The sequence below is a fragment of the Puma concolor genome, chromosome D1 (genome assembly GCF_028749965.1).
Source record: "Puma concolor isolate L17-30 chromosome D1, mPumCon1.1.hap2, whole genome shotgun sequence".
NCBI classification, from domain to species: domain Eukaryota; kingdom Metazoa; phylum Chordata; class Mammalia; order Carnivora; family Felidae; genus Puma; species Puma concolor.
Window position 1 is genome coordinate 83,543,040 of NC_141676.1, and position 14,226 is coordinate 83,557,265.

At 38.1% G+C, this 14,226-nt stretch overlaps 1 protein-coding gene across 4 annotated transcripts in view; it reads right to left on the reverse strand.

Moving 5' to 3' along the window:
* PGR (progesterone receptor) overlaps positions 1–14,226 on the reverse strand; it is a 115,334-nt gene that overhangs the window by 7,668 nt on the left and 93,440 nt on the right. The window contains exon 8 of one of the 4 annotated variants that reach the window (XM_086678625.1): positions 46–1,019. The exons of 2 other annotated variants lie outside the window; for them this stretch is intronic. In XM_086678625.1, coding sequence (XP_086534751.1) covers positions 946–1,019 — 74 coding nt within the window. In that variant the 3' untranslated portion in view covers positions 46–945. Of the gene's footprint in view, positions 1–45; positions 1,079–14,226 lie in introns of those variants that run through there. One more of the 4 variants, XM_086678626.1, reaches the window with a different exon arrangement.

Consider the following 14,226-nt stretch of genomic DNA (forward strand, 5'->3'; position numbering starts at 1 on the left):
TTTTTTCTTGGTATACAACAATACTATATTAAAAATATCCTCATTTCCCCCTTCCCAATAGTTGTAGCTCTTGTTTCTGCTTCATGATTCAGTGCATTGTTAGGACATCCAGAACAATATTAAAAAATGGTAACTATGGCAAATATTCCTATTTTGGTGCTTATTTTATTGGGAATGCCTCTTATTCCCATGGTGATGTTAACTGGTAATTCAGACATTTACCTCTGTAATCTTTAATTCTGATCACCAAATTTTAGGCACAGCTTCCTATTCTTATTGCTAGTTCCTCTACATTGTCAATTTACCAACAGCTTTTTTTCCTTAATATTTTAGTTCCTTCTGTTATCACTTATTTGAGATGCCCTGGTTGATATCTTCAGGAAATTATCATCAGAACTCCCAATTTTCTTGTTTTCTTTTTCTTTGGTTGTATTTATCTTATAAACAAATCTTCAAATTTAAGTGAAACAGCTGCCTTTTCTTGCAACTATATCTAGATTGCTGAAAGAAAAACCACATAATCTCTTAGATTACTATAACTCTATGTTAACTGGAATTTAACTAAACACTTAAAAAATAATTTTTCTTCTGATTCTTGAAGTACTATTTTCCTGCTGGGCACTCAAGAATGGAAACTAGTAACCCAGAGCCTTCACTCTATCCATCTAAGTATTTAGAACTGGCACTTGAACCAATTATTCTCTTTAAGAGAAAATCAGGCCTAATCCCAGCTAGCCTCACATACTTTTAGTATCAACCACTAACAAGTTCTGGGGATATGATAATCTAATCGTTACGCTCTCAGCCTATGCTTCTGAGATATTCTCAATTTTTTTCTCCTCTCCTACTCATTTTCCTACATTTCAGATCTATGTTGAACCAGCTCTCATAAATATTTCTCTTTGCTTTGAGCTCCTTACCTTAATTCATTGTTTCCTTAATTTATTACATCCAGTAATATATGATTGGAGAATTTTCTCTCAGATTCTTGTTGATTCCACAAGTGACTTTTAGGATTTCTTGCAAATATAATAGTGGCAAAATGGGAGAGGGTGAGTCATGGGCAGTTAGCCAGGTGCTATTTTAGATAAGAACACTTTTTAAAAAAAAAGCAAGGATCTTTATTTTTGATTTAGCTAACTTAAAAATACCATAATCATTGGAAAACTTTTAGAAAGTACAGAAAATACATATAAAATTACAATTCACCAGATCCTACAATCCAATATTTTAGGATATTTCCTAACATTATATTGAGAACATTTACTTACATCTCTTAGAATTCTTTAAAAATGAATGTTTTAATTCTCACATATAATTTGACCTCACAAAATTGTAGGATTACAATTTATTTAATTGTCTTATCATTTGATATTTGAGATATTTTACCAAACGATGTTTATGATAAATTTAATTTTTTTTTTATTTTTTAAAAGGATATATCCTTAGACATGGAATTATTACAGTAAAAGATATTAACTTTCTTAACACTCATAATATACATTGCTAAACTTCTTAGTATTTAACTGTTTTGTGACTAGTTTTGAGTATCTTAATTTTAGGTAATCTTTGCTTTTTACATATGAAAATAAAATCTCATTTTCATTTCTTAAATTATTAGTAGGCTGAACAATATTCTTATGCATATTAGTAATTTTTAAAAACTTTTCTATTTTGTACTCATTTATCTATAGGGGCTTAAAATATATTTCAAATGTTTTTTGAAGTTTGTTGCTTAATTTTTAATTATTTTATATATTAGCACAGTTTTGCAACCTTATTAGGGCAAAGAATAGTGCCCAGGCAACCCAACATTTCTCATGCTCAAGAAGCAAATGTGTTTAACTCTTTCAGCTATTCTAACTTTTCCTTCCACAGATTTAAATAGCATCATTGTAGTGTTGACTCCCTTTTTCTTTTTTTTTCCACAGAGTATAATTTTTATTGAGATATTATGCATATGCCATAAAATTCACCTTTTCAAAGAATACGGTTCAGTGGTTTTAGTATATTCACAGAGTTGTGCAACCATCACCATTATTTGGTTCCAGAACATTTATTATTACTTTTTAAATTTAAATCCAACTTAGTTAACATATAGTGTAATGATGATTTCAAAAACAGAATTTATTGATTCATCACTTTATATAACACCCAGTGCTCATCCCAACAAGTGTCCTCCTGAATGCCCCTTGCCATTTAGCCTATCCCCCTACCCCAAACCCCACCAGCAACCCTGTTTGTTTTCTGTATTTAAGAGTCTTTTATAATTTGCCTCCCTCACTGTTTTTATATTTTTTTTCCTTTCCTTCCTTTATGTTCATCTGTTTTATGTATTAAATTCCACATATTAGTGAAGTCATGTGATATTTGTCTTTCTCTGACTGACTTATTTCACTTATAATACACTCTAGTTCCATTCACATTGTTACAAATGGCAAGATTTCATTCTTTGTGAATGCCAAGTAATATTCCATTATATGTACATGTGTGTGTATACACACACACACACACACACACACACACACACACACACAAGTACTACATCTTCTTTATCCATTGATGAGTCAATGAACATTTGGGTTCTTTCTATACTTTGGCTATTGTCCATAGAGCTGCTATAAACATTGGGGTGCATGTGCCCTTCAAAACAGCATTCCTGTATCCTTTGCATAAATACCTAGTAGTGCAATTGTTAGGTCATATTGTAGTTCTATTTTTAATTTTTCTGAGGAACCTACATACTGTTTTCCAGAGCAGCTGCACCAATTTTCATTCCCACCAGCAGTGTAAGCAGTGTAAGTCCTTTCTCCATATCCTTGCCAACACCTGTTGCTGCCTGAGTTGTTCATTTTAGCCATTCTGACAGGTGTGAGGTGCTATCTCATTGTGGTTTTGATTTGTATTTCCCTGATGATGATGTTGAGAATCTTTTCATGTGTCTGTTAGCCATTTTAATGTCTTCTTTGGAAAAGTGTCTATTCATGTCTTTTTCCCATTCTCTGGATTATTTTTGGGGGGGTGATGAGTTTGATACGTTCCTTTTAGATTTTGGATACTAACCCTTTATCTGATATGTCATTTGCAAATATATTCTCCCATTCTTTTGGTTGCCTTTTAGTTCTGTTGGTTGTTTCCTTTGCTGTGCAGAAGGTTTTATCTTGATGAGGTCCTAATAGTTCATTTTTGCTTTTGTTTTCCTTGCTTCCAGAGACATGTCAAGTAAGAACTTGCTGTGGCTGAGGTCAAAGAGCTTGCTGCCTGTTTTCTCTTCTTAGAATTTGATAGCTTCCTGTGTTACATTTAGGTCTTTCATCCATTTTGAGTATTTTTGTGAATGGTGTAAGAAAGTGGTCTATGTTCATTCTTCTGCATGTTGCTGTCCAATTTTCCCAACACAATTTGCTGAAGAGACTGTCTTTTTTCCATTTGATATTCTTTCCTGCTTTGTCACAGATTAGTTGGCCATACGTTTGTGGGTCCATTTCTGGGTTCTTTATTCTGTTCCATTGATCCATCTGTCTGGTTTTGTGCCAGTACCATATTGTCTTGATGATTACAGCTTTGTAATACATCTTGAAGTACAGAATTGTGACAACTCCAGCTTTGTTTTTCTTTTTCTTGATTGCTTTAGCTATTTGGGGTCTTTTCTGGTTCCATACAAATTTTAGCATTGTTTTTCTAACTCTGTGAAGAATGCTGGTGTTATTTTCATGGGGATTGAATTGAATATGTAGATTGCTTTGTGTAGTATCGACATTTTAACATTTGTTCTTCCAATTCATGAGCATGGAATGTTTTTCCATTTTTTTGTGTGTGTCTTCTTCAATTTCTTTCATAAGCTCTCTATAGTTTTCAGCATATAGATTTTTCACCTCTTTGGTTAGGTTTGTTCTTCAGTATTTTATGGTTTTTGATGCAATTGTAAATGGGATCAGTTTCTTGATTTCTTTTTCTGTTGCTTCAATATTGGTGTATAGGAATGAAACCAATTTCTGTTCATTGATTTTATATCCTGTGTCTTTGCTGAATTCATGGATCAGTTCTAGCCATTTTTTGGGGGGAGTCTTTTGAGTTTTCCACATAGAATATCATGTCATCTGCAAAAAGTGAAAGTTTGACTTCCTCCTTGCTGATTTGCATACATTTTATTTGTCTGATAGTTGAGGCTAGGACTTCCAACCCTATATTGACTAACAACGGTGAGAGTGGACATCCTTGTCATGTTCCTGACCTTAAGGAGAAAGCTTAAGGTTTTCCCCATTGAGGATGATAATAGCAGTGGTTCTTTCATATATGACTTTTATATCTTGAGGTATGATCCTTCTATCCCTACCTTCTTGAGGGTTTTTATCAAGAAAGGATGCTATATTTTGTAAAATGCTTTTTCTGCATCTATTGAGAGGATCGTGTGGTACTTGTCCTTTCTTTTATTAATGTGATGTGTCACATTGATTGATTTGCAGATATTGAACCAGCCCTGCATCCAGGTACAAAACTCACTTGGTTGTGGTGAATAATTCTTTTAATATATTGTTGGATCTGGTTGTTGTGTATCTTGTTGAGAATCTCTGCATCCATGTTCATCAGGGAAATTGGTCTGTAGTTCTTCTTTTCAGTAGGGTCTCTGTCTGGTTTTGGAATCAAGGTAATGCTGGCCTTGTAGAATAGTTTGGAAGTTTTCCTTCCCTTTCTATTTTTGGAATAGTTTCAAAAGAATAGGTGTGAACTCTTCTTTAAATGGTAGAATTCTCCTGGAAAGCCATCTAGCCATGGACTCTTGTTTTTTGGGAGATTTTTGATTATGGATTCAATTTCTTCTGTTCAAATTTTGTGTTTTTTCTTTTTTTAGTTTTAGAAGTGTATATGTTTCCAGGAATTTGTCCATTTCTTCCAGATTGCCAGTTTTACTGGCATATAATTGCTCATAACATTCTCATATTATTGTATTTCTGCAGTGTTGGTTGTGATCTCTCCTCTTTTATTCATGATTTTATTTATTTGGATCCTTTCCTTTTTCTTTTTGATCAATCTGGCTAGTGGTTTATCAATTATGTTAATTCTTTCAAAGAACCAACTCCTGGTTTCACTGATCTGTTCTACTGTTTTTTTTTTTTTAATTTGGTATCATTGATTTCTGCTCTAATCTTTATTATTTCTCATCATCTGCTGGTTGTGGGCTTTCTTTGCTATTGTTTTTCCAGCTCTTAGGGTGTAAGGTTAGGTTGTATATGTGAGACATTTCCTCCTTATTTAGGAAGGCCTGGGTTGCTATATACTTTCCTCTTATGAGCACCTTTGCTGCATCTCAGAGGTTTTGGGCTGTCATGTTTTCATTTTCATTGGCTTCCATGTACTTTTTAATTTCTCTTTAATTTCTTGGTTAACCCATTCATTGTTTAGTAGGATGTTCTTTAATCTCCAAATATTCATGGTCTTTCCCAACTTTTTCTTGTGGTTGCTTTCAAGTTTCATAGCATTGTGGTCTGAAACTATGCAATGTAAGATCTTGATCTTGTGTACATGTTGAGGGCTGATTTGTGTCCCAGTATGTGATCTATTCTGGAGAATGCCCCATGTGCACTTGAGAAGAATGTGTATTCTGCTGCTTTAGGATGAAATGTTCTGAATATATTTGTTAAGTCCATCTGGTCCAGTTTGTCATTCAAAACCATTGTTTGCTTGCTGATTTTCTACTCAGATGATCTGTCCATTGCTATAAGTGGGGTGTTGAAGTCTCCTGCTATTATGGTATTATCAATGAGTTTCTTTATGTTTGTAATTAACTGACATACATGTTTGGGTTCTTCCAGGTTGGGGCATAAATATTTAAGATTGTTAGCTCTTTTTGGTGGATAGACCCCTTAATTTTGATATAATGCCCTTCTTCATTTCACTACAGTTTTTATTTTAAAATCTAGTTTGTCTGATATAAGTATGGCTACACCAGCTTTCTTTTGGTGACCATTAGCATGATAGATGGCTCTCCACTCCCTTACTTTTTTTTAATCGGTAGGTGTCTTTAGGTCTAAAATTGGTCTCTTGTCAGCAGCATATAGATGGTTCTTGTTTTCTTATCCATTCTGATACCTTATGTCTTTTGATTGGTACATTTAATTCATTGACATTTAGAGTGAGTACTGAAATATATGAATTTAGTGCCATTGTGTCATCTACAGAGTTGGAGTTTCTAGTGATTTTCTCTTGTCCTTTCTAGTTTTTGTTGCTTTTGGTATTTTTTGTTTTGTTTCATCTTTTATCCACTCAAAGAGTTCCCCTTAAAATTCTTGCAGGGCTGGTTTAGTAGTCATGAACTCCTTTAGGTTTTGTTTGGGAAACTCTATGTCTCCTTCAATTTTGAATGACAGCCTTGCTAGATAAAGAATTTTTGGTTGCCTAGTTTTCCAATTCAGCACGTTGACTATATTCTGCACTCCTTTCTGGACTGCCAGGTTTTTGTGGCTAGGTCTGTCGCAAACCTCATCTATCTTTCCTTTTAGGTTAAGGACTTTTTTCCCTTGCTGCTTTCATAATTCAGTCCTTGACTGTGTATTTAATGAATTTGACTATGATATGTTGTAGTGATGGTCAGTTTTTTTTAAATCTAATGTGAGTTCCCTATGCTTCTTGGATTTTGATGTCTGTGTCTTTTCCCAGATTAGGAAAGTTTTCTGCTATAATTTGCTCACATAAACCTTCTGACCCTTTTTCTCTATCTTCATCTTTGGGGACTACTGTAATTTGGATGTTATTCCTTCTTAATAAATCACTGAGTTCTCTAAGTCTTGTGTTGTGTTCTTTTGCTTTAGTTTCCCTCTTTTTTCTGCTTCATTATTCTCCATATTCTGTCTTCTATATTGCTAATTCACTGCTCTGCTTTGTCCATCCTTGCTGCTGTGGCATCCATTTGAGACTGCATCTAGGTTGTAGCATTTTTAAAATTTTTTTAACGTTAATTTATTATTGAGAGACAGAGAGAGACAGGGCATGAGCAGGGGAGGGGCAGAGGGAGAGGAAGACACAGAATCTGAAGCAGATTCCAGGCTCTGAGCTGTCAGCACAGAGCCTGATGCGGGGCTCGAACTCGAAAACTGTGAGATCATGACCTGAGCCAAAGTTGGACGCTTAACCAACTGAGGCACCCAGGCACCCCTACGTGTTAGCATTTTTAACTTCTCCTGACTATATTTTACTTCTTTGATCTATGCAGAAAGGGATGCTATGCTTTTTCAACTGCAGCTAGCTTCTTATTATTGTGGTTCTAAATTCTAGTTCAGAAATCTTGCTTATATCTGTGTTTATTATTCTATCCTGGCTGTCATTTCTTACTGTTCTTTCTTTTGTGGTGAATTCCTTTGTTTTGTCATCTTGGAGGAATAACAAAATTAATAAAAAAATAAAAATTAAAAAACACAAAAAAATCAAATAAAAGAAGCTAAATCCTAGGTGTGTTTTCATCTGCTTATTGAAAGAAGCTTGATAGAATAGAGAAAAAAGGGAAATAATGGAAAGAAAAGGAAAAAAGAAAAAATATACTAAAATATTTTAAAATTAAAAAAGAATAGAATAAAGTAGAATACAATGAAATAAAGTGAAATAGAATAAAAAATTAACAAACAATGAAAAACATAGTAAAAAAATTTAAAATTTTTAAACGAAAATAAAAATAAGTTTTCCTCTTTCTGTGTCCAAAAAAAAAAAAAGAAAGAAAGAAAAAAAAACCAAATTAAACAAAGATAGAAGTAAAAAGAAAAACAAAATAAAAAATGAATAGATGAACCAGCAAACAGAATGAAACCTGAATGAAGTTATATCCAGTTTCCCCTGGAACTCAAACTATGAAGCACTCTATATGGTCTGTACACTAAGCAGGCAGAGAGACTTGTGTTGGTCTTCTAGGGGATGTGCTTGGAGGGCTCTGCTGGGCAGGGCTTGGTGTAATGGTTTCATTCTCCACTAGGTGGCGCTGTTTAGTTTACTGGGGTCGATCTGGGTGGTGCTCACGTGCATGTACGTGTATGTGTGTGTGCAGGAGAGGTGGAAATGGCTTCACCCAGCTTCCTAGTCTCTGGCATAGGAACTTTACACTCTCACTGACCCACAATGAAGCACCCCTCCTTTTTCTCAGACTTCCATCCACACCCCACCTCCAGCCTGTGTCCAAGCCATCAGCCTGCCAGGTGGCACCTCCCTCCATAGTTTTATCTGAGATGGACAGTGTTTCAAGGCCCCTCACTTCAGAGAACCCTGTGGCTTGGACCCACACCTAGTCTCTGGGGGAGGGTCTTGCTGAGCAGTGGCCAGGTGCCAGCTTGACCTAGAAAACATTTGTGCAATTGGGCAGTGGCAGAGGTTCAGAGGCTATGGCAAATCATAACAGTTGGTGCCAGGTTTCACCGCTTGGCATCTTTGTCCCAATACCATCAAACGTGGCTGCTCTCTGGGGTCTTCTGGGATCTTTGCTTGTGGGTAAGCCGTATGGCCTCTACCAAATTCTCTCCAATCAGGGGAACTGCTGATTGTCCCTTATGGCACAAGGACCCCTCAGACCCTGCTGCCTGCTCCTGGGGATTTGCCCTCTTTCCTCACCAGAGCACCACCAGGTACTGAGCTCTGGAATTTCCGACTCTGTGCTCCACTGTTTATAGAATCCTAATGGTATTGAAACCCTCAACTTTCTCCCCATCAGGGGTTTTGGGGAACAGATTTCTTGTCCAGTCCCTTGTGTTTTCACTCTTTCCCTCCAGCTACTTTTGGGGGAGTGCATTTTCTGCACTCCCCTGGTGTGCCACATTCCCCCACCACCACCCTTCTCTGTCTTCTGTCCACAAAAACAGCTCCCTGCCCTCCACAGCTTTTCTCTCCCCCAGTTTATCTCTCTGCAGAGTACCTGCTGAGTTCTGTGGCTCAAGTTATGCAGACTGTTGGGTTAATCCTCAGATCAATGTCCTAGGTATGCAAAATGGTTTGGTGCTGATGTAGCTGCATTTCAAGGATTAAACAAGCTGAGAACTTGCATTCTGCTCCACCATCTTGCCCTGTAGAGTTGATTCTTGATTTTTTATTTTTAACTTTTGATTTTCCACTATGGAAAATGAGGCTGTAACTCTATTTTCATCTTTCAGATCTACCATCATCTCCACATCATTAGCACATACACATGTACACACACACACACACACACACAACATCCTATTTCTCATCTTCCTAATATCATTTTCATAATATTAGTCATATAAAAATTCAGTGTTTATTAGTCATGTAAAATCCTACCACAGTTGAGTCACATAGTATATATTATGATTTCTAGTAGAACTTTTTGTTTTAGTGACAGTAAATAGTCATCTTAATGGGTGTGTGAAGTGGCATCTCACTGTGGTTTTGATTTGTATTTCCCTAATGATGTTGTTCCATAATTTCTATCTGTATACCTTCATAGGAGAAATGTCTAAGCCTTTGCCCATTAAAATTTTTTAATTGTTAAATTGTAATTTTTTACATATTCTGGATGTTAATACTTTTTCTTTATCAGATACATGATTTCCAATTTTTTTCTCCCATAAAGTGGGTTGCCTTTTTATTCTGTTGATTGTGACCTTTGATGCACCAAAGTTTTAAATTTGATGAAGTCCATTTATCTGTTTTTTCTTTTAATTCCGGTGTTTTGGGTGGCAAATCCAAGAAATCATTGCCAAAGTCAACATCATGAAGCTTTTCCTCTATTTTATTTTTTTTAGGGTTCATTTATTTTTGAGAGAGCGAGAGAGAGTGACCATGAGTGGGGGAGGGGCAGAGAGACAGGAGACAGAGACTCCCAGGCAAGAATTCCTGATGTGGTGCTCAAACTCATGAACCTCAAAATCATGCCCTGAGCCAAAGTCAAGAGTCAGACGTTTAACTGACTGGGCTACCCAGGCACTCCTATGTTTTCTTTTAATAGTTTCATAGTTTTATCTCTTAGATTTGTGTCTTGATATATTTTAAGTTAATGAGTCCAGCTTCTTTTATTTTTAAATGAAGTTTTCCAAATACCTTTTGTTGAAAAGACAATTTCCTTTATGATTTCTCCTATGTATTTTCCTGTTCACTCTTTCTAGTCCTCCAACTAAGTGGGTATTGGGCCTCCTTGATTCTGATTTTCTATATTTTTTGGGGTTTTGCTCTACTTTTGAGAGGTTTTCTAACTTTGTCTACCAATGCCTGTACTGTAAATTCTGTTTCCAAATACTTGTTTCTTGGGTGCAATATGTTCTATTATCTTTCTAAAAAGGGATGATTTTTTAATTTTTTTTTGAGGTTTTCATCTTCCTACATCACCTCTGTTTTCTCCAAATTTGTTTTTTTTCTTTCTGTTTTGTCTTTGTCTTTGATGTCAAGGCCTCCCTCAGATGCCTTGGTTATTTATATTCAAGAGTGCAAAACTAAAAGGCTGATTCATAGTTCTGTTTCAGTGGGTAGCACTTATTGACTGTTAGCTTTAGTTCGGGGCAATATGGCTGAGCAATTTCAAAGAGAAACACCTGCTATTAACAGATTCTGCAGAGAAGAGTCTTTCATTCTCCTGTCTAGAGGATATAAACCTGGAAGACAATGTTCTGAGAGATGGTGGGTAAGAGTATGCAGGAGGACGGTGTCTCAACATTTGGTGTATAATTAATCTGTTGTCATTATAAGACCCCTCACCCTCAACAGTGCCTACAGTTTCATCAGTTCATTTGCCCTCTGTTATATCCTCTTCAGGAGGATAACCTAAGGTCTCTGCCTGAGTTGGAGAGGGAAAATTTTGTGGTTAAATGATTTTTGGACCCAGATTTTATTATTATTTATTTTTTTTTAATTTTTTTTTTTCAACGTTTATTTATTTTTGGGACAGAGAGAGACAGAGCATGGACGGGGGAGGGGCAGAGAGAGAGGGAGACACAGAATCGGAAACAGGCTCCAGGCTCTGAGCCATCAGCCCAGAGCCTGACGCGGGGCTCGAACTCCCGGACCGCGAGATCGTGACCTGGCTGAAGCCGGACGCTTAACCGACTGCGCCACCCAGGCGTCCCTGGACCCAGATTTTAAAAAGAGCTTTGTGTTTTCAACTCTACCTTCACTCTCATCTCAAAAAATCATTGTTGTCACCAACTGAGAACCATGCCAAAGATTTGATATTTCAAATTAAACCTCTTGGTTTTTCTTACTTCTGGCCTAGAATCCAACTTTCTCAGGTATGCTAAATTAGTTCTGTTTGCTGGCTTGTAGAATGTCATAGCTAGGGGTGCCTGGGTGGCGCAGTTGGTTAAGCGTCCGACTTCAGCCAGGTCACGATCTCGCGGTCCGTGAGTTCGAGCCCTGCGTCGGGCTCTGGGCTGATGGCTCAGAGCCTGGAGCCTGTTTCCGATTCTGTGTCTCCCTCTCTCTCTACCCCTCCCCCGTTCATGCTCTGTCTCTCTCTGTCCCAAAAATAAATAAACGTTGAAAAAAAAAAAAAAAAAGAATGTCATAGCTATTGAGCTTCTCATTCTATTTTACTTTTAGTTCTTAAAAAATCGCTTTGGTAATATTTTAGTGTAGTTTTAGAGTGAACAGTGGTGTGTTCAACTTGCCATACTTCCTTGGGAGATTTTATTTTAATTTTTAGTGGCACATTGGAGGTTTAAATACTTATGTATCAAATCATTGAACTTTTCTTTTGTCAACTCTCCAAATAAATTGCATTTATTTTTAAAAAGGTATTCCTTATTTGAAATCTCAAAATCATTTGTATTCCTTACAGTGTGTTTTTAACTTTTAAAGTGTGAACATATAACTCAATTATCTGGTATTTATTTTAGGATATAACTTGAGCTAAATATCCAAACTGAGTTTTCCTCAAACATAAAACTGATTTTTCCTAACAATATTTATTTGCTCCATACTCATTGATTTGTGATATTTCCACTACAGTATATTAAGTTCTAATATATACAAGTCTGACTTTACTAACAATTCAGTATATCTATTCTCCCATGCTGTGTTAATTAGTGTAGATTTCTAACTCTCGTCTCCACTTCAAAATTTTTGTAATACTTATATACTTATTTTTTAAGATTTAGGGGAGAGCGGAAGATGGCGGCGTAGGAGGACGCTGGGCTCACCGCGCGTCCTGCTGATCACTTAGATTCCACCTACACCTGCCTAAATAACCCAGAAAACCGCCAGAGGATTAGCAGAACGGAGTCGCCGGAGCCAAGCGCAGACGAGAGGCCCACGGAAGAGGGTAGGAAGGGCGGCGAGGCGGTGCGCGCTCCACGGACTGGCGGGAGGGAGCCGGGGCGGAGGGGCGGCTCGCCGGCCAAGCAGAGCCCCCCAGTCTGGCTTGCAAAAAGCGGAGGGGCCTGACGGACTGTGTTCCGACGGCAAGCGCGACTTAGCGTCTGGGAAGTCATAAGTTAACAGCTCTGCTCAGAAAGCGGGAAGGCTGGAGGACAAAGGGAAGGAGAGCTGCTGAGCCCCCCGACGACAGAGCTCAGTTTGGTGGGGAACAAAGGCGCTCGCCAGCGCCATCTCCCCCGCCCATCCCCCAGCCAAAATCCCAAAGAGAACCAGTTCCTGCCAGGGAACTTGCTCGCTCCGCTCAAACACCCAACTCTGCGCTTCTGCGGAGCCAAACCTCCGGCAGCGGATCTGACTCCCTCCTGCTGCCACAGGGCCCCTCCTGAAGTGGATCACCTAAGGAGAAGCAAGCTAAGCCTGCCCCTCCTGCCCCTGTGCACCTTGCCTACCCACCCCAGCTAAGACGCCAGATCCCCAGCATCACAAGCCTGGCAGTGTGCAAGTAGCCCAGACAGACCACCCCACCCCACAGTGAATCCCGCCCCTAGGAGAGGGGAAGAGAAGGCACACACCAGTCTGACTGTGGCCCCAGCGGTGGGCTGGGGGCAGACATCAGGTCTGACTGCGGCTCCGCCCACCAACTCCAGTTATACACCACAGCACAGGGGAAGTGCCCTGCAGGTCCTCACCACGCCAGGGACTATCCAAAATGACCAAGCGGAAGAATTCCCCTCAGAAGAATCTCCAGGAAATAACAACAGCTAATGAGCTGATCAAAAAGGATTTAAATAATATAACAGAAAGTGAATTTAGAATAATAGTCATAAAATTAATCGCTGGGCTTGAAAACAGTATAGCTGACAGCAGAGAATCTCTTGCTACAGAGATCAAGGGACTAAGGAACAGTCACGAGGAGCTGAAAAACGCTTTAAACGAAATGCATAACAAAATGGAAACCACCACGGCTCGGATTGAAGAGGCAGAGGAGAGAATAGGTGAACTAGAAGATAAAGTTATGGAAAAAGAGGAAGCTGAGAAAAAGAGGGATAAAAAAATCCAGGAATATGAGGGGAAAATTAGAGAACTAAGTGATACACTAAAAAGAAATAATATACGCATAATTGGTATCCCAGAGGAGGAAGAGAGAGGGAAAGGTGCTGAAGGGGTACTTGAAGAAATAATAGCTGAGAACTTCCCTGATCTCAGGAAGGAAAAAGGCATTGAAATCCAAGAGGCACAGAGAACTCCCTTCAGACGTAACTTGAATCGATCTTCTGCACGACATATCATAGTGAAACTGGCAAAATACAAGGATAAAGAGAAAATTCTGAAAGCAGCAAGGGGTAAACGTGCCCTCACATATAAAGGGAGACCTATAAGACTCGTGACTGATCTCTCTTTTGAAACTTGGCAGGCCAGAAAGAATTGGCACGAGATTTTCAGTGTGCTAGACAGAAAAAATATGCAGCCGAGAATCCTTTATCCAGCAAGTCTGTCATTTAGAATAGAAGGAGAGATAAAGGTCTTCCCAAACAAACAAAAACTGAAGGAATTTGTCACCACTAAACCAGCCCTCCAAGAGATCCTAAGGGGGACCCTGTGAGACAAAGTACCAGAGACATCACTACAAGCATAAAACATACAGACATCACAATGACTCTAAACCCATATCTTTCTATAATAACACTGAATGTAAATGGATTAAATGCGCCAACCAAAAGACATAGGGTATCAGAATGGATAAAAAAACAAGACCCATCTATTTGCTGTCTACAAGAGACTCATTTTAGACCTGAGGACACCTTTAGATTGAGAGTGAGGGGATGGAGAACTATTTATCATGCTACTGGAAGCCAAAAGAAAGCTGGAGTAGCCATACTTATAGCAGACAAACTAGACTTTAAATTAAAGGCTGTAACAAGAGAT